This window comes from Melospiza melodia, chromosome 4 (genome assembly GCF_035770615.1).
Source record: "Melospiza melodia melodia isolate bMelMel2 chromosome 4, bMelMel2.pri, whole genome shotgun sequence".
Taxonomy (NCBI): Eukaryota; Metazoa; Chordata; class Aves; order Passeriformes; family Passerellidae; genus Melospiza; species Melospiza melodia.
Genome location: NC_086197.1, coordinates 15,355,502 through 15,375,236, shown reverse-complemented (window position 1 = coordinate 15,375,236; position 19,735 = coordinate 15,355,502). Strand labels below are relative to the sequence as shown.

General features: G+C 41.3%; 1 protein-coding gene across 1 annotated transcript in view; it reads right to left on the bottom strand.

Annotated features, from left to right (window-relative positions):
* Positions 1–19,735, bottom strand: part of LOC134417136 (tyrosine 3-monooxygenase-like) — a 28,706-nt gene that overhangs the window by 7,645 nt on the left and 1,326 nt on the right. The window contains exons 3-10 of the mRNA XM_063153986.1: positions 17,820–17,908; positions 15,710–15,777; positions 14,982–15,032; positions 11,280–11,425; positions 5,623–5,758; positions 4,936–5,005; positions 3,195–3,251; positions 352–447 (exon numbers count right to left, since the gene is read on the bottom strand). Coding sequence (XP_063010056.1) covers positions 352–447; positions 3,195–3,251; positions 4,936–5,005; positions 5,623–5,758; positions 11,280–11,425; positions 14,982–15,032; positions 15,710–15,777; positions 17,820–17,908 — 713 coding nt within the window. The remainder of the gene's footprint in view (positions 1–351; positions 448–3,194; positions 3,252–4,935; positions 5,006–5,622; positions 5,759–11,279; positions 11,426–14,981; positions 15,033–15,709; positions 15,778–17,819; positions 17,909–19,735) is intronic.

Sequence of the window (19,735 nt, the reverse complement as noted above, 5' to 3'; positions counted from 1 at the left end):
CTCATAATAGGCATAATATTGCCCTCTAGTGAGTAATCCAGAAAGGAACCTGAGTCCTGTGTCAAAGTCAGCTGCATCACTACTGGCAGAAGCAGGAAGAAACAAATCTAATATTTTATGGCATGGTTGCTTCCATTGCATTTCATCTTATTAGATTAAAGACAGGTACAATACCACAGAAGCTTTTCCCCTGTGCAGTAGCTTCTATGAAGGGAGAATTATTTCTTTGCAAAATAAAAATCTAAATTTTAAATCATACTGATTTTTGTAGACAAACATAGTTTGCTTTTACCAGAGTTCAGGAAAGTGGATTATAGAGATCTTTCAATATTTCCAGCATTTGACACATACCATCAGCTCCCCATAAGATGAAAGCAGTCCTGCACCATAGGCTTTGATCAATCCATTTTCCTTGCAGAGGCCAAACTCCACAGTGAACCAGTAAAGCTGGGAATAAGAACAACTTGTGAAAAAGAATCTGAAAAGGCAGGGATTTTTAAGCTTCTCATCTTTCCTTTAATTTTATTTTATCCTCATTTCTTAATACCGTTGTGTCTTCAAATATTATAGTTGCATATTTTAAGAAAATAACTTTTTTTCCCTCAGCATATAACACACACTAAACTAACATGTAATTTTTCAGAACTTGTTGTCCCACTTAGAAAAAAAAAATTTCGAATGATAATACATGGGTAAATAAAATTATATTCTTTTATTTCTTTGGAAGATGTTACTAATTACCCTGCAACCCCTTAGCCCAGAGCCTTAGTGCAGTCAGTGGAAGCTGTCAGATTTCCACCACAGTCCCCAGAAGGACAGGAAGATCCTGAGAGAGGGTTCAATACCTTTACAAAGGTGCTTGAAAGGAGAGCGTCCCTCCTCTTTGTCTGTGTGATCTCATTCAGAAGAATTGAAGGATGCCTTTTTCCATATTGTGCCAATTATATCTTAGTCATGCTCCAGCAGAAAAAAAAGATACATTTCTCTGGACATCTCTTGTGCTAAAAGCATCCTTAGGGCCACACTTCCCTTACCTGCTGGACAACACTGGGATGAAAGGAACTCTTGGCTCTGCCAAGCTTTTAGTGCTTCCCTTACTATAAAATCTGAGGAAAATGACAGTGGAGGACAAGTCCTGGACACAGCCCTGGGAAGCTGAATAGGCATTGTGCAAAGGGAAAACATGGAAAATGAGGCATTTCAAGAGTATGGCTTTGTCTCACAACTCTTCAAGGTTCCTTTAGAGACACAGAGCCCTTTTCTGCCTCATACAGGGCATACCTTGGCTTCACAGGTATGGCATTCTCAGGAGCCTGCTTAAAGAACCACAGACAATTTGTAAAACTATGTAAAAAAGTTTTATACTATTCTGTCTATTTTGCCTTTTTCATACATTGTGCCTCTTTCTCTCACCCTCTCTTACACACCTTTTCATTTTGATGAGTTAGTTTTAGCCTTCAAATTTATCACTGAAGAAAAAACATGCCCGGATCTTTCCTTCTGCAAGATCCTGAGTTTCAGCAAATAATTATGTGTTTGTATTCTGTTAATAATCTTGAATCTTAGTATCTCACAATGAAAAGGCTTTTTAGTATCTCTTCATTTTGCAGGAGGCTCTTTTGACTGCAAAATGAGACATGGGAGGAGATGGAGTGTGTTAAGAGTGTTAAAAATGTATTAGTGGCACTCTGGATGAGAAGGACACTGGCAGTTTCTCATCTCTGGTGCATGGATCCACCTGTTTAGAGAAGTCACAGGGCTGAACGAAATAATGGCATTTCAAAATTTGTCTTACAAATGTTTTAGACTATAGCAACAATTTTGAGATTCTTTAGAGAAACTTCTAAGCTAGTTACCAGAATTCTCCTTATGAAGAACAGGGAATGACAGGGACTTTGAGAGATAATCTTAGAATTCATGTTGGACTTCCATGTCAGGGTAATGAATACACTTCAGGATCTCCTCTATCTTCACTTCTTAGAAAAGGAGCTCAAAGAGTAAGCCTAGATTAGGTATAGAAATTTTAAACATTTGACTATTGGGATGTTAATCTAGAATATATTTACTGCTCAGAATACCTGAATGGCACTTACAAAATTGTATTCTCACAGACCCTGAACTGCAGGGAGCCCTTTAAAAGGTGCCCTTGTTCTACCTCCCCAAACCCTAGATGATGCTAGGAAACTTTCAGCCATGAGACCCTTTATCCTTCTGATCTTAACCTTATCCTTGTCTAGGCCTGTTCAGCTCAGGATCAGGAGGTGCTTGCAGAGGAATGCTTTATAAACCCAGTCTCACCAACTCCTGGGGAATGATGCAAGTTCTCTGGCATTTTTAAAGCCTAGCAAAAGCATGGGTTGGCATTTTTTAACCCTAGCAAAAGCATGGATCTTAATCCCTCTCTAGCCTCTCTAGACCCACGTAGTGGAAGAGGAAATGTGGAATGTCACTGTCTCCTCACATCACCGGTCCAGGACCTGGATGAAGTCACAAAGGATTCAGCACTTGTTGCAATCTTCAGAAATAATGATGGTTTTACTTATTCCTAACCCAAGGATGGATATGTGCAGATGGATTTTAGGTGAGCCACAACCTCCTTCCTGAGTGGGTGAGGAACTTCAGGAGTGACATCCTCCTCTCACTTCCTACCTGTACTAAATGAGGTGAGGGTAAGGCTCCTCTCCTCCTCTGAAAAACTCATCAGGACTGGTAAATGGGTGCCATTATCAGAAACTGAATGGCAGTACCTGCTCCCAAATTGCTTTTAAGTGCTCACCTGTTTGGTGAGGTTAATGAATGTGGAGTGAACCAAATTGTGATGTTTCTCTGCACCTCGTGTAGGAGAACAAACAGGTATCACACTGGGTATCTAATGTTTTAGGTGAGTCTGGAATGTGAGTTGGGACCATCCTGTGTCTGAAATTGTAAAAACCTTAGCTTAAGAAATATATTCTTATAAAATCAAGAAATGCAAGCATTTCCTCAGGTGGAATCACACTATTCTGGGATCCCCCAGAGGGACTCCAGTCCCTGCTCCAGCACCTTCCTAACCTGTGGAGGAGAGGGGACAATCCTGCTGATGCTCCCATTTCTGCAGTCAATCTGAGGCACAAAAAGCCTTCCCTGCACAGCAAGGGATGTGCAGGGAATCGTTTGGGGTTTGCCTCTGATATTAAACTGCCATCTGTACTTACTGTGGCCAGTTTCTCAATCTCCTCTTCAGATGATCCAAGAGAAGCCAGTCCAATATCCTAAAGCAAGCAAGCAAGCAAGCAAGCAGACAGTGTTACACCAGTGTGATTATTCAACCCAAGGGAGAGAAAGAGGGGAAGGGGGAGGGCCCCATCATTTCTAGCATGAATAGCATGAACTATTCATTGTTTTTGTCACCCAAAATGACCTTCCATGGCTTCCAGGATGCCTACCTCTCCCTGGCCCCCAGCTACATACCACTGGGAGCCACATTAGATGAGTGATTAATCCTCAGTGTTCTCTGTGTAAAATTAACCATCTCTTGTCTTAATGCTGGGCTATTCTACACCAGGCAAAAATTTACAGGGAGGCATGAGAAGGAAGGGCAGCAAAGGTGGGTTTTGTCTTTGCCATTACCTTTCTGTCCCTCACTCTTTCTGACAGCCCTTATGAGCAGGCCAGATCTGTGCAGGGATGATTCTGTTTACTTTCATCTGTGCTCCCTGCTAAAGGTTATTCTCACAATAGGAAACTCTAGATGTCTCTTTTTTTGCTATCCCAGGAGCCATATCATGCAACAAACAAACAAAATAAGGGTATTCTCACCATTCATTGTCTCATATTGAATGGGGCAAAAAAGAATTTTCATGGGGTGAATTTCAACGGTGAAAATACTTTGTGGGGACAAAAAAGTGAAATGTGAAAATTCACTGAATGTGATCTGATGTTGTATAGTCTGTGCTATGGATAGGAAAAGAAGAAAATTGAAAGCTTTGAAATTGCTGTAGTATTTTATTTTTAATGTGTCTGAAGTTCCAGTATTGAACTGAACTGAATAGGTTTCTTCCAGAATAAATTATAGATGACTAGGCTGCTTAAGGTACTACACTTTTGATTCTGTTAATAACCAATATTTAGGATCAAAATGGTAACTGGCATGTATTTAAGTTGATACAACTGGAAACCACATCATATGAAGTGAACTGATTTTGTTTTAATGGTATTTCTTCAGGGACCTAGGTCATGCTGGGACCTACATCATGTTACCCTTCTGATCTTATCCCTAGTTTCCCCACTGGCCACTGATTGATAAGCCTGAACAATGAGATGTCTTCTCCTCCTCTGCTATGGTTTTGAGGAACACTCAAAGTTCTGAAGTCTTTAATTATAAGAGGTCATTGAGTTCAGTTGGGTCTGACACTGATTGTTCGTACTAAATAGCCCCTTATTGTACAAAGAAGCTCTGTTTGCTTTTTGGAGCCTCCTCACCAGTGTGAGCAATGCTGTGAGAATCTGGTGAGTTGTAAAGGGAAAAACAACTCTGATGAATGGCATGGTGATGGACACAATTAAAGTTTCTTGTGAGACAAGAATGTACATCCAGGGACAGACCCAGCTCGGAGGCTCAGCTGCGTAGGTTCATGTGGTGGAGCACAGGCAGCCAGGGGAGCAGAGCTCAGCCTCCAGCCCCACAGAGACACCCAGACTGACACAGCCCTCCCACAGAGAAGCCCCACAAGCTCTGCCTGCCCTTCCTTTCACACTGGGTCTGTAGGGAGCAGTGCTGCCACTCCCTTGGAGGAAGCATCTCCCAGGTGGCTGCCAGCCCACCATGCCTGGAGGCCATGGCTCAGGCACAATCCACTCTTAGCACTGCACTGCATGGTGAGCTGCGTGTATTTAAGGCACTCTGGCCTGCTATCCAGAGCAGCTGGTTAAAGGGTCAGCAGGAAATGTTCTTACCTGTGAGAACTGGGCAAACTCCTTGTCAGCCAGCATGGGAACATGACCCAACAACTCGTGGCAGCAGTCTCTGGAAAAGAAGTGACCTTGTTGTTTGTTAAAAACCTCCTTTCCTGCCCTCCATGAACTCCCTGTGAGGAACTTTAGCCAGCAGACCCCAAAGGGAGCTGGTGTGAGTGCTGCTCCACAGTGCTGCCTCCACACCTGGCCTGGCTCTGCAAGGATCAGAGCATTCCCTCCTGTCCCTGTCTATTGTCTCCTTGGGATGGCATGGGCACTAAGCTTCTATGTCACAACAACTTTGGAAGGTCCCTGTTTTGTCCCAGTGTACAACAAAAGCGTCTGTGTGAACTTGTAATTTCTCATGAAATGTAATTGCTGCTGTCTGGCCAGCACTTATTGGGAGAATTTCACAGCAGGAAATCAAACCCCAGCAGATGGTAACTGAAGGCAGGATGAAAAGATTAAACCAGATATTCTTTAGTCTTTTCCTTCCCCAGACATCTTTGCAAAAGAGACAGAGCACCACACCCTCTCATGCATGACTTCCCCTTCCAACTCTCCAGCTACCAGTTTCTCAAATTGTTTTATTCTGCAGACTACTGGATGGAACTCCAGAGCCAGTCCCAAGAGAATGATCCCCAACACACTCAGAAGGATGGAATTATGTCAGGCCATCAAACTTACGGTTCTGGGGAATGCATGGGAGAGGAGAAATGCCTTGTGTACTGTGTGCACTGGAAGACACGGAACGCCAGGCTGGCGAGGAAGTCACGGGCAGACAGCTGTCCTGCAGCTGGCCTCAGCTGGAAACCTGTCCTCTCTGCAAAGGGAAGGGACACCAAATTCAGCTGTTTCTAGGGTTAACCACACAGCAGGTTTACTTTAGCTAAGCAGTTTCAGGGATCCTTCCTGCTCTGTTGGAATAGTTCCCTCCACCATGCATAGCGGGCACACCTTGGCTTACCATGATTGATGTGCCCCTGTTGCAGGAACTGGTATAGGAGCAGTTCCTGCCACATGGAATCACCTGTCCATCCATCCTGTGGGCAGTCACACAGCAGAGTCACGAGGTGTGTGGGAGTGTTGCACACCCCAATGCACATTTTTGCACAAACACACACAATTCTCTATGTTCCACACCACAGGGGTGCATCTGAGGTCTCACATGGTCCTTAAAATCAACCAGAGAACAGAACCTGCACCTGGTGTGTTGGAACCCTGGATGCTGGGAGTTTTAATCTTTCTGTGCTGAAAGCCATAGACCCACAAAAGAACACTGCATTTGACCTGAGGCTGTTTGGAGAAGGCTTCCAAAATTGATTATTGACACTGGGATGACAGGTGTGTAGCTGGTTAGAAGTGTGTAATATGCCAGGGTGGAAAACTTAGAGTTTAGGGTTTTAGAATATAGAAATAAACATGAAGCAAGATGGAGGTTTTAGGATGGAGTCAAATTGTTCACCTTCTTTCTTCTTCCTCACAGATCTGAGCAATTTTCTCTAATTAGAATAAAGATGTCCACATTGCGAGTTTTGGGTGATCATAATCAGGTTAGAAGATAAATAATATAGATGTCAACTGTTTATTGGGTAATTAGGACTTAAATAGCCTTTAAGAAACACCATTTTAGGGCACTTTCTCAACTTGTTAGGGAGAACTCACACCTCATGAGTTTGTAATAGATACGAATAATAAACTTCAGACTGAGACTTCAGAAACAACATTTCCTAGTATTACTCTCCTTGACCTTGGAACAAGGAAGAGTCTAAAATTCCAACATTGGTGTTTTTTCTTTTTTTTTTCTTTCTTGGCTTTTTTTTTACCATTATTTTTGTCTAGAACCTGCTGCACAGCCTCCCAGTGATGTGATTATAGGTGTTTTGCTTTGCGCATGTCCACAGAACAGGACACAGAAGGATGCAACACTTTTGCACTGTGATTTCAGCTCATACATCCAGTGTTACCCCAGAGCACCCTGCATTACTGTGAGAGATAACCAAAAAAATAACCAGTCTGGTGGCCAACAGAACACACACTCTGCATGTCCATGGGAAACATGCTGGTGGTCTGCAAAGCTAAGAAAATTGAAAATCACCGCTTTCAAAGTGAGCCAATGATAATCTTTTTGAAGTCCTATATTCAAAATCTGTGTTTCATTCTCAGCTCCTGTAAATGACATCTCGTCTTCTTTAAAGCATAAAACTGCATTTTCAAAAAAATCAGAAATGGCTTTATTCTCAATTCTTCTTCCATATTCTATTGTGTCATGAAGCCTATAACCTTTTTTTTTTTCCTTTTTAAAACAAACAAAAAAATCCCACCCAGAAACCAAGCCATTTACAAGATCTGTTTTGGTTTGTTTTTTCATGTTTCTTCCAGAATTTCTTGTCTTACTCTGTCAGGCTATTAGTACTTCTCCCATTACAAAACAAAACAAAACACCCAGAGAAAGAAAAAAAGGGAAAAAAGTCAAAGAAATTACAAAATGTATGAAGAAATAGAGGACAGAAAGAAGTGCTTCTTCCTGACATTGTGATGGACTAGGTGGTGGGCATTTGCCACAGATATCTTTATTGCTCCACTGAATTTAAAGTTAATTAGTACAGAACTGCCTCAAAAAGGAACAATTAAAAAAAAAAAAAAAAAACTGTGGGGATTATGTATGTACCATTGTCGATTTGCTGGTCCAATCCAGAGGAATGTGAAAATTTCAGAATCTGGTAATCTTTGGGGTGAATTCTAAGTGAAAATTACATTAGCTGAAAAATACATTATATGAAAACCAATACCTTAGTAACTCACTTTTGGAAAGACTATGAAAGAGTCTAGGGAAATTTATATAGCCTTAGCATCCATGTTGGAGGAGAAGGAGGGAAAATGAAAATCACAGCTTGTGTTCCCTGAGATGTCCTTTTAAACAGAGGCCAGTGAATCAGACAGTCTGCTGATGGAACAGACTTGGCCAGTTGCCTTGAAAAGCCCTAGGAAAAAGTTATCTGCTAAAGGTAATATCTGCAAAACCTGAACTCCTGGCTCATGACTGCACAACAAAACCTGCAATCAGCAGAGAACTGGGGCTGTGTCTGGTTAGACCTGCTGCCCAAGGACCTGGGAAATCAAAGTGCATTGCAGAGAAGGTCTCGAGCAGTTGACCTAAAGTGATCTGCAAGGCTTAATTCTTAATTCTTGGCCCCAAAACTGGAGTATACAGGCAGCCTGTGCATTGTAGTGTGAGCTTGCTTGAGTTTACTGGCTGTAATTTCTTCCAGCTGTGGAGCACAATGATTGCCTAAATCCAAACATCTTTCCTAGAAAGAAAGATGTGCCTAGGTTCATCCAGTTAACCCTTTCGGAAAACGCTTGCCAATGTGCAAGTGATCACACTGTTAACTATTTAATTCCCTTTAAGTAATTGTGAAATATTTATGAAGTATACAGACCTTTTCTCTTCAAGCCAGCCTCACTAATAGGTAATAACAGACAGATCTCATACCAAATCAAAAGGAGTTGCTTTCTTGTGTTCACAAATACTGCTAAGTTAAAGAGAAGATGGGAGTTTATCTGTCTGTGTGAGCTGGTTTTAACATGATCACATTCTTTCTGGGTTATCCTAATCTCTGTCTCTCTCTGCCTCCCACGGTTTGTTATTTTCAAAGCTGTACAAGGGGAGGTTCAGAATGGACATTCAGAAGCATTTATTTTCTGAGAGGGTGGTCAAACACTGGAATAATCTCCCTGGAGAACTGATCAATGCCCCAAGCCTGATAGTATTTAAGAGGAGTTTGGTCAATGCCCTTAACAATATGTTTAAACTTTTGGTCAGATTTTAGACCTTGCAGATGCTTCTGACTCAGACTGAGTTTGGGCCTTGCAATGATGTCAATCTCCATGCTATTCTAGAAAGTATTCTGCAAAGTAAAATGACCTTGTTAGAGGAAGAGAACCAAGATACCCATTCAAAGCCTCACATAACGGGACTAAAACATTTTCCTCACTCTTAATTGTGTCTAGCTGTTAACACAGCTCTTCTGAAAAAAATTTGTTTCATTCATGCATAACCTGTAGGCTAAAGTAATCCAGTTTTAATCTACAGTTTAATGAGGGTAGGACCAGTGGTCTCAAGTGCTATGAATAATTCCACATTTTCCTTAGCTGTCCATTTCAGAATGGAATAAAATCTCTCTGGAATGCTTGATACTCATTCCCAAGTAGTTCATACAATTAGCTCATAGTAGACACTTTACGTTTATTGCAAATGAGTTGAAAATCACTGAGAACATCTTTTCAAACATTATTGGCATGCTTTTCAGAGTTGCTGTTTCGCTTGTTTTGTTTTGTTTATGACACAGGGAATGTTTAGAACCAGAGCCTGTAAAGGAAGTGAGCAGACTCCAGGCAATCAAATCCTGTCAACTAACATGAGCAATGCAAATAGGATTATGGCAGCATAGTCTCACACTATCCTAAATTCTCCCACTTTGAAATCACCTGATACACTTAAAGGATATGAATATCTGTGGCAATCAAGTCAGAATCATAATTCCTGGAGCTCCCTGCTGTCAGCTATTGTGTAAATTAAATGAGATCAACTACTTCAAGAGAAAAAATATTTATGAGCCCAGTTATTATAAGAGGGAAGTAAGATGTGTACTTGAATAGGAGTGAGAATACATGGGAAAATACATAATGCCTACACAGAAAAGTTCCTACAGCTGGGTGCAAGGGTGTTCATGGAAGATGCTTTTCACATGGCAACCCTCCCTTCTCTCACACTAAATGTGCAATAAAAACCTTGTCATCAAACAGCTAAATCTTCATGAGAAATGCCAAAGTCTTAGAAAACTCTTCAGACACGGAAAGCTTATTTAAGCTAATTTAAGAGTACCCCCTACTCTTATATGGAGCAGGACACTTGATTTTCTGAGTATTTATGTACAATTTATTTAAAGCTAAGCCATATTTTTTATTGCGCATTTCATCATGGTGATGATAAGCTGACCTCTCTCTGTCACACCTTTTCACTGAGGAGGAGACTTTAAAGATCAACTTTCATTAGCAATTCTTGATAATCAGGTGGTTTACACAGAGCACCTGCCCTTGGGAGTCCATGCAGCCTGTGGCCTCACAATGCAGGCCCCCTTGCTCTCCTGCTCCTTGCTAGCTGACAGGTCAGCCTGGCAAACCTGTGTGTCCTTTTTCTAAGGTGACCTCTTCATGCCTTTTTGGGCCAGCACCACAGCCTTTGTGCCCTCCTGTCAGCCACCAAAGGGTTTGGTGTGACAAGTGGTGCCACAGAGGCAGAAGGAAGCAGAGTTGTTCCAAGGCAGCTGCTGGTTGACCAGCAGGATCTCCTGGAAATCATCTCCTCCAGCACACATTCCCATCCTGCCTGGTGGATCAGGCACAAAGCGTACTTGAGAGGTAGGTACCTGTGCTTGTGTTTGGGTCTTGCTATCAGCATGGCTATAGGAGCATAAAACAGAGGCAAACCCACAAAAAGGCAGTGTGGAAGTCGTGCTTATCACTGGCCAGGGGTCTGTGTACAAATCACAAATGGGCTGGGGCTGCTGTGGAACGTGCCTTGAGCTGTTTTGTTTTCCAGCATCACTCTCATTACATGGCTATACAATGGGAAGATGCCATCAGCTCACATCCCAGGCAGCAGACTAAGAACTTAATGTTACAACTTACTTTATAAGTTTTTTGACCAATCACACAAAGCAAAAGCATATTGACAGTAGTTCCATCCAGCCACTATAAGCACAGGTATCTTTGGTTAAAACAATGCTTTCTTATTTCAAATACAATACCTGCTTGTAAGCCTTAAAACACAATGCACAGAGCTCCATTATTAAGCTTCAAACTTCCTAACACCTTGCTAGATAAACTTTTCTGTAGCTTAGGGAGTTATTCTAGACAAGCATTAATACACAGACCATTGTTCTATTTGTCCTTATTTTTTCTACTTTTTAAATAATTTTTCTGCTGACCTATCTCATGGCTGCTACTTAGCTCTAATCACAGTTCTGCTGTCTCTGAGGCCTGCCTTCTGCAGCTTTCCCAAAACCCTCTGATTTTGTGGATTCCCACAGTGCTGAGCAGTGTCTGCTGTGACTGCAGTGCTGCTGGTACAGGGATTAGCTGGGTAGTGCCACCCCAGCTGCTGCCTCTCACAGAACACACACAAACCTCCAGCTGGGTTTCATTCCATGTGCCTGGAATGAGTGCCCTGTGCTGGAGCTCATCAGCTCTGCTCACCAGCTTGTCTCCTAGGAAATGGTTTGTGGTGCACAAATATGTGCAGGGAACCCCAGAATAAACCATGGCTTGTAATGACTGACCTTTTAAAAATCTGGAGACGTCCTGAAGCTGAGGGATGTTGTCCTCTCTGTAGCCACAGTGCTTCTCCAGCTGCAGGAAAGCATCCAGGTACTGGGTGCAGGCATGGGTGGGGTAAAGGCTCCTCAGCTTCCTGTAGACTTCTCTCCTGAAAATCAAAACTGGACAGAGTGAGGCACCTCAATAGAGCAGTACTTACCTGTGCCATCCACAGAGAGAGGTAAAGCCCCAGCAGGGGGGTCGTGGTCTAAAAATGTGAGCTTGGGACAGCTGGTTGCTTGAAAGCTGGTCCTGGCTGGATGTAGCAAACCATAAGCAAACCATAAGAGCTTTTTGTTTCGCTTTTCCTTCAGAAGGCGTCCTTTAATATTCTAGAACACTAATAATGATGCAGAAGTGTCTCTTGATTAGGCATCTTCTTGCTGAGTGTGTTGGAGGCACCAGGGAAATCCCAGGAAGAGAGCTGAATCTGGGATACCCTATCTCTCAGTTTAGAAAAGGAATAAATCAGGTATTCCCCTCCTTTCTCTGTTTGGGTACAACTTGACATGCTGGTCCCTCCTTTTCCACACTGAAGCCTAGATTCGCCTCTTAAAAGCCTCTGGGAAAAGCACCTTTTCTGATACTGAAGTGTAATATCTGCACAGGTGAAGAGGTTTGTATTTTTGCAGTTCCAAATGCCTGGCACAGGATATGTATTTGAAATATATGCCAGCTTTCTTGAAGCATTTATCCCACTATATAAAAAGAGACCAGCTGAAAATAATATATGTAACCTGGGCACAGGCTTTAAGCTTCTCACAAACTTGATGGTACTTGGATTTAGAGTTGTGGTTTGGAATATATTTAGCTGTTGCAAAATAAGCAAGTAGTAATAGGATGGCAAAGAACCTTATAGAAATGGTTATTTTTGTTCAGACATGGCCCTAGGGTCTCAACAACTTTAGAAACATTGTTTTATGAAAATTGAGATAATTCTTGGAAATGCTGGGTGCAGGAAATGACCTTTCATTGGTTTTGTAATTTTTTTAACCATTATTATTATTATGATTATTCTCCTTTTTGTGATGCTGTTGTTGCTATGAAGGTGATAGCCAGTCCCTGGTAATGGCTCTTTATTTGTACAAATGTCTTACACAGTGTGGGAGCAATAATGAACCAGAATGAAGTGGGGGAGGAAAACCTTAGGAGGAAAAAAAAGTTAAAAGAACAGAGGGAAACAGTGGCTGCTGTCACTATTGCAAAAGCCACAGGAGACTGGGCCATTTCCATGGAGGAATTAGGAAAAAATGAGGAGGACTGGAGTTCGAGTGTTGCCCTGGCTTATTTCCTCATGGAATGCTCCTGGCTTCGTGGGGTTGTGTGGGATTTGAACCAGCGCAGGATTCATGCCCAGGCTGGAGCCCAGAGAGAGCAGCCTTGTTTACACTTGTGCACATCTGGTCTCTTTTATCCAAGTGTCATTCTGCTCTGGGTGCCCAAACATTGGCCACCACAGAAATGCAGGCAGTCCCAGGGATGGATTACCCAAAGCTCAGTGCTCCTCTAAAACAGTAATCCAAGCAAACTCTCCAAAGCCAAGAGAGGAGCAGGTATGAAAGAACTGCTGGAAGCAAACTTTATGAAACACTCTAGAAAGGAGCATCCTAACAAAAGATGGAGCCAGATGCTTGAAAAAGACTTTAAAGATAATAACCTAATTTTACATAAATTTCCTTATTTTTCAGGGGGAAAAAAAAAGTGGCACTATTCAGCTTCATTGTGAACATGTGGCAGGTGCATCCCCATAATTTTCTCCTGAATTCTCCATTTTTCTTACACAGCTTTTATCCATATGGCATCTCTGACTGCTTAGTTTCAGGGCCTTCCAAGAAGATGCTTTGAGAACAAAAGCCCAGATCATCCGTGCCCTCTGTTTTCTGACAGTCGTGTTTCTTCACCGCCTTGGTTTTCATTTTTATAACCACGTTGCTGCAAACTGAAGGCATCCAGCAGCTCCTCAGAGTGACACCAAGGGAATTTAGTTTAGTTTGTGCTACAAATTTCCCCTGCAATTGCACAGCCCAGTTAAGCTGTGCTGTAATGCAGCTGACCTCAGGGCACAGCCTCGGGGGGCTGTGATAACCACTGGGAAGGCTGATTTTGGGAACAGCTTTACATAATAAAACAACCTGGGTTGCTGTTCAAGGAAATGGGCAGATACTCCTTTAAAAGTCCATTCTGTTGCCACAATGGGTCTAATTCGAGGTGGAGAAGAGCTGGAATGACGAAGGTTGGCAATAAAAGAGAAAAACAGGAAGGAACACAAAATTTAATTTTCTTAAATACAACATTCCCACATGCCAAGATTGTTGGCTGGTGGTAGTAATCATGAGCATGACACCGACCATCAATCTTTGACTATTGTAAGATGCTATAAAAACCTATTTGAGCTTAATAAAAGCATGTCCTCCTGGATGAGCTGGATGCAAGGTTTTTATGTGGTTGTGGCTTTCTGTGGCAAAGTAGATTTTACTTAAAGTATTGAAATAGATGGGATGCCAGAGAGGTTCTGGCATGAGACATCTAGCTCTATGGATTTAAGTCCTGGCATTGGAATAAACCTTGCATGTGATTTTAGGGCAAATTACTCAAGTTCTAGGGCTTTCTGTTGCACAGTAGAAAATGTGGTCTTCATTCCTCCTTTCCCCCACCTTTAGTCCTTCTTTCTATTTAAATTTCTGAACAAAGACTCTCTTCTATGTGGCACCTTGCACAATCTCAGGACTTTGCTCTTACTTGAGACTTGTGGACAAATTAATGGTGTGTAGTGTCACATAAATGTGGAATTACTGCTGCTTACTGATAAACCTTAAAGTTAATGGCAAAAAAAGTGCAAACAGAGGGATTTGAAATAAGAGTTCTGCTCCCTTTCAAATTTTCCACATATTTCACATAATGTTGAAAAAATGTTTTTAATTGAATATTTTGGTTCATTCATTGGTTATGTTTTGGGGTTTGTTTTTTTTTTTTTTTTTTGTTTGGTTGGTTTTTGTTTTTTGAGTGGCAGTCCTTCAGGAGCAACAAAGCCCCAGTGAAGAAATGCTGTACCCTTGTAACAGCAACTTTCTATAATTCCATATGATATTTATATGTTATCTAAGACCCTTTTACAGTGTAAATAATGTGTATTAAAAAGGTATTTCCTCTACCTTCAGTTTGGAAAATGATACATATTCATGTTAAAAGCAAGGAATACTTGAAGGAGAACAAGCAAGGCTCCTCTGTCCTGTGAACATTGAATTAGTCATGTCGTCTGAGTGAATTTCTATCCTGTGAATGGGCATTTTCTCCTGATAATGAGTTTGAAAAGGTGATATTTCTGCCAGCACCGTAGCTATGGTGAATTAGAGGTCAGTCAGAAGCAGTTATTAGCAGTTATTCTATAGGGCCCAGATGTTTTCTGGCTTCTGATATCCCGATGGGATCTGCAGGCAGGAAGACAATCAGGAAAATGCCTTTTGCTCTAGAAAGTGAATAGTTAAGGCCAGCCCTGAGAATGGCTTTCTGCAAAACAAATGACCAAAAGATGACATTTAACCAAAGAGTAAAATGAGGGGTGGATGAAGAACCTATTAGGAAGGTTTTAGCTGTGTCACATTGCCGGTCTTTCCTGGGACTGCTGTGGAATGGCCCAGCAGTTGGATCATAAGTACCAAACTCACCAAGTTGCTGTTTCCTGTGCTGTGTACTCAATGTGAGGTAAAGGGTCTCCTCTGTAATGAAGAGAAGAAATATGTTTTAAGATTTCAAGTTCCGTTTCCAAGCTTTTTTTTTTTTTGCCTCCACCAGTTCTTGGACACCATAAGGCTGAAAATCCATGGTATAGGTTGTACTTATACCTTTGATTAAGCCCATCAGAAAGCAGTGTATTTCTGCTGACATAAAGGTAGAAACATTTTCCATCACTTACATGAGAACTGAGAGCTTTTCATGTTTTTAGGTAGTTACTGGGCATAGACATTTTAAAAAGCAAATAACAAAAATAGTAAATCACTTTCCACCATCAAAAACATGTTCGTAAATATCGTTCCTGAAATTTCCTTGAAAAACATCAGCCTCAGCTGATGTTTTCCTCAGCTCAGGACCAAATCCTAAAAGGAACTTAAAAATTGAAATAAATAATATTGCAATCACTTCTGCTAAAACAAAATCCAGCACTGGATTGGGATATGTGAATGCAATCTTAAGATTTTTCTCTTAAGATGTATTTGCTGTGTCATCACAAAAGTCTATTCCAGAGGGAGTGAAAGCTTTGGTGGCTGAATTTTGTTGTCTCAAACAACATCAATCAGTGGCTCCACTGATATATGGGCAAAATATGACATCTCTGACATGTCTTGGACATGCAGTCTGACAGTGTGGGCCATTCCCTCAGCAGCTTTGTACTTACACTCTGTAATTAAAGGCCAGGTCAGCAAAGAATGCTCTCCGCTTGCTGTACTCCAGGTCTGAGTATCCCTGGGTTAGAAAAGAATCAGGAAGAAAAGTTTTACATCATGAGAGATCTGTGGGCATAAGTAGAAGCCATCAGAACCACCACTGGGTCTGTGGGAAGTGCAGGATCCCCACCCAATCCTCCTGCCCATTTTTTAATTATGTTGTGATAGGGACAGACTCAGTGATATCTGTTTAAGGGGGAAGTTTACCTACAGAATACCAGCATTTTCTTTCTGCTCCTTCTGTGTTTACTAAAATTAAAACTTCAGGCAGTCTTTGCCAGATATTGTATATGCACACAGACATGGAATCACATTCCTTTTAATTTTACATCATTCATACTAGGAATTAAAACTGAAATCCGGGACTGTGTGCTAATATAACTCATAAAACAGCATTGATCAGCATCACTGTACAAATATTTATTATTCTAAATTATTCAGCATTTACTGGAACCACTTTGTGTACTGCAAGCCAAATTTGTCCCTTAGGTTTATTCACATAATTTTTAGCGTAGCAATAATACCAGCAACCCTGCAGTTAATGAGTGCTGCATGCATGAATCCGAGGGAAGGGCTGGATCCTGAGAGCATGTTTATTTTGTCATGTGTTGTGGGTAATGTGTTCATTCAGGCGCTTGTCAGTGGCTGTAACAAGCCCATGCAAAACACAGGAAAAGCTGTTGGGCCAGACTCACACAGATGCTGTGACATCCCAGCTTTGTCCCTGTACCCACCCTCTGGGCAGCCAGTGGCAGAGTAGCCCAGAAATTGGTGTCACAGTGATGCCAGTTTGATTGTTTTGGCCAGTAAAGAACAAACTGAAGGTGTGGAGAGAAACAACCCAAACTGTCCATTTGGTAGGAAATGCGTTTGCAAAATCTGAGCTCCCTGTGCATCAGCTTCTTTTGTACTTTCCTCCAGCCTCTCCATTTCTGAGCCTGGTAAATCAGCCCACACTGTGCTCTGTCCTGCCACAGACAAGTGATGCTCAGTGCCTGAGGTAACTTGTTTTTAACTTGTTAGGTATTTCTAAATTGCACTACCTTCTGCAATTTAGATTTATCCCCACTCAATACTTCATTAACTCGGCACCACTGCTGCTTTCTCTCAACCTCTTCAGTGCTCACACCTTCTATTTGGCAAAGGATGAGGGGAACTCAGTCCAGTTCAAAGAACTCCCTATGTGTGTTCATTTGTCTAATGAGAAACAGCCTAACAGCTGGCTCAGGAAAATTACAAACACTTGGACTGTTTGTACCAGAAAGAAATAGGGAAAATGAAAGATGTCCTGGTTAAGGAGGACATGAAGCTCTCCTAGAGCATATAGTGAAGAACTGATTCTCAAAAATAGAAGATAGACTTAGAGACTTGGAAAGGTCCATTTCATATTACACAAGACTGTACATAGCTCACAGGAAAACCTGTTGTAGGTTAATGAAAGGGACTAAATAGAATTCAGCCATGTAGAGAAGGGAATGACAAAATCTTCCTTGTAGATTCTGTTGACACACATCTACATCTTCACTACATTTATCAGTGAAAAATATCTCTTCTTTTTGTGCTTTCCATGGATTGCTTCTATGTGATGCTTGACAGAATAAAATGCTTCTGTGACCTAGCTTGTGACAAATGGCCTTTTGGGGTCCTTTTTTGTCTGTGCCTAACTCACATCTCACCTGCACTAAAGCTGGGAAACTTTGATGACAAATAAGTGTTAGATTGTTTGTTTGTTGGTTTGTTTGTTTGTTCCCAGTACTTTGCCTCGCTATCATCTCTAGAGCAGGACTCTACAGTGCATTTTTCTTTCCCTCTCCTGGAGTTTGTGCTTAGGGTGTGGCAAAGAGGGCACACATAAATATGTTACAGTAAAACCCTATTGTGGTTCATTCCTGCAGGGACACATGCAGTCCCTAATGCCACTGAAGATGAGCTTTTATCTGCCCCTGTGGTTTTTTTTCCTCTTCTTTCGTGAGTATTTCTTTACTCCTGAGGTTTCCCTGAATAACCTCCCTACAGAGAATTTATCTTTTAAAAATGAAATTACAGTAATGTTAAACTTACAGGGTGACCATGGTCCAAGCTGGGGTCATATTTAGTGATCAGATGGTGACATTTGTCCAGATCTTGGATTTTTCTGGGGAACCAGGGCACTGGAGAGAGAGCAGAAAGAGTTAAATGAGAGAGAATCAAAGAAATTTTAGAGCGAAAATAAAAGCTGTGCTGAAGATTACAAACTTTCTTTTTATCAATATCTAGGAATTTTCATATCTATATGTTACCATAATTGTCATACATTTCAGTAGTTGACTTGCTTCCTGACCAAACTGGCAGATTGGATGAAAAATTATCTGAAATTAACTTGATGTGGTAATCTCTCAGTTTTAATTAGTACAAACAATTTTTAAAGGCAAAAATATTTTTTAGATCAAATGTGGTTTTTGTTTGACACAGGACAACAAATTTATTTCTACATTCTGGATTTAAGAATATATTTGGATCTTGTCTAAAAGGCAGTCTTACATTTTCATACCTTTAAAAGCTAGGCAATATTTTAAAAAGAAAACGCGATATTTATTAAATTTCTAGAAACTAAAGAGATTAAGAAGAATCTTCAAGGTTTTTCTTTCTGGTTCATTATTTTTGCCAGCAACATTATTCTTTAGCTGTATTTCCAAACAGCTTCTTTCTCATTAAGTGAGAAGTTTTTCCAGTGATTAAAATGAAAATAAAACGTGACCATTTTATTTTAAATGCCAGCATTTATGAAAAATTAATTTTAAAAAAGAATTGCTGGAAAAACACAAAGTTGATATTGCTTTCTGAGGTCAGACTGATGCTGTAATCAGACTTTCTGTGTTACAGCTGAGAAAGGCCCATTTGGGGAAACCTTAATTTCATACTGGACACGACATCAAAATCTCTCTATTGAGTGGTAAATTTAACTTTTGCTGTATTATATTAGATCTAAGAACATCCAGTTTAGAGAAGTACAAATCTAAAAATGTCCAGGGATGTTGGGGAAATTATGTAATTTTCATGCATTACAATTAATTCTGTGATAAGTAGGAAGAAATACCAGTCTGACAGATGATGGCTGATGTGCACCCAGAATTTTTTTCTGAGCCTTTCTCTCTGGCTGTACCAGTGGTTCTGCATGCAAGGCACCTTTTCTGCCATCTATTTCCATATCCCCTCAAAACATGTACCTGACCACAGCTGCCCCAGTGTGCCCCCATACACATCTTGCCTACAAAAAAAACCCATAAACACTCCCTCTTTTAACAGTTTTTATTGTAGTTCTAAGTCCTGGCAGGCCTGAAACCTCTCAAATCCCAAGGAAATCCTAAAGAAATTCTTCTCCAGCTCCAAATCCCTCTTTGGCTTTGCAGTTTCCCTGATAACAGTGATGCCCTTTTCAAATGCCCACAGATCCTGAGAGCAGCTTGACGAGGGCTGCCTCTCATGTTAGCCTGACTGAGAATTTCAAACAACACCCAAAGGTGCCCAAACAGGACTGCGGAAGTTAAAAGTGCTCTGGAATATCTGTCTGGCCTTGGCAAGAGAGGGAAACCCCATGGCAATTCTCAGAGAGCTCAGTCTGCAGACTGGACCCTCAATCTTCTCCTCTGTCATCCTCAGGATTGTACCAAAGGTCTCTAAGGGCTGTATTCACCCATTCCTGCCTGCAAACAGGAAAAATACCCCTCTGCTCTGTGTTTGTCTTGAAGCGATCAGTTCTCTGCACAGCTTTCAGCACAAAAGGCTCTTTCCTGTCATTGAGGAGTTTCTAGTTTCTCCTCAGATTTTTTGTTCTGCTGTTCTGTCCTTCCCATCTCCCTCTTTGCTGGAGCATTTCTCACCTCAGTTCCACTGGCTATGATGAAGTGCCTCCCTTTCTGCACCAATGGCAATGGAAAGCAGCCATGCAGAGACAAATAATGAATTTGCACACTGACTGGCTTTCCAGACTAATTGAA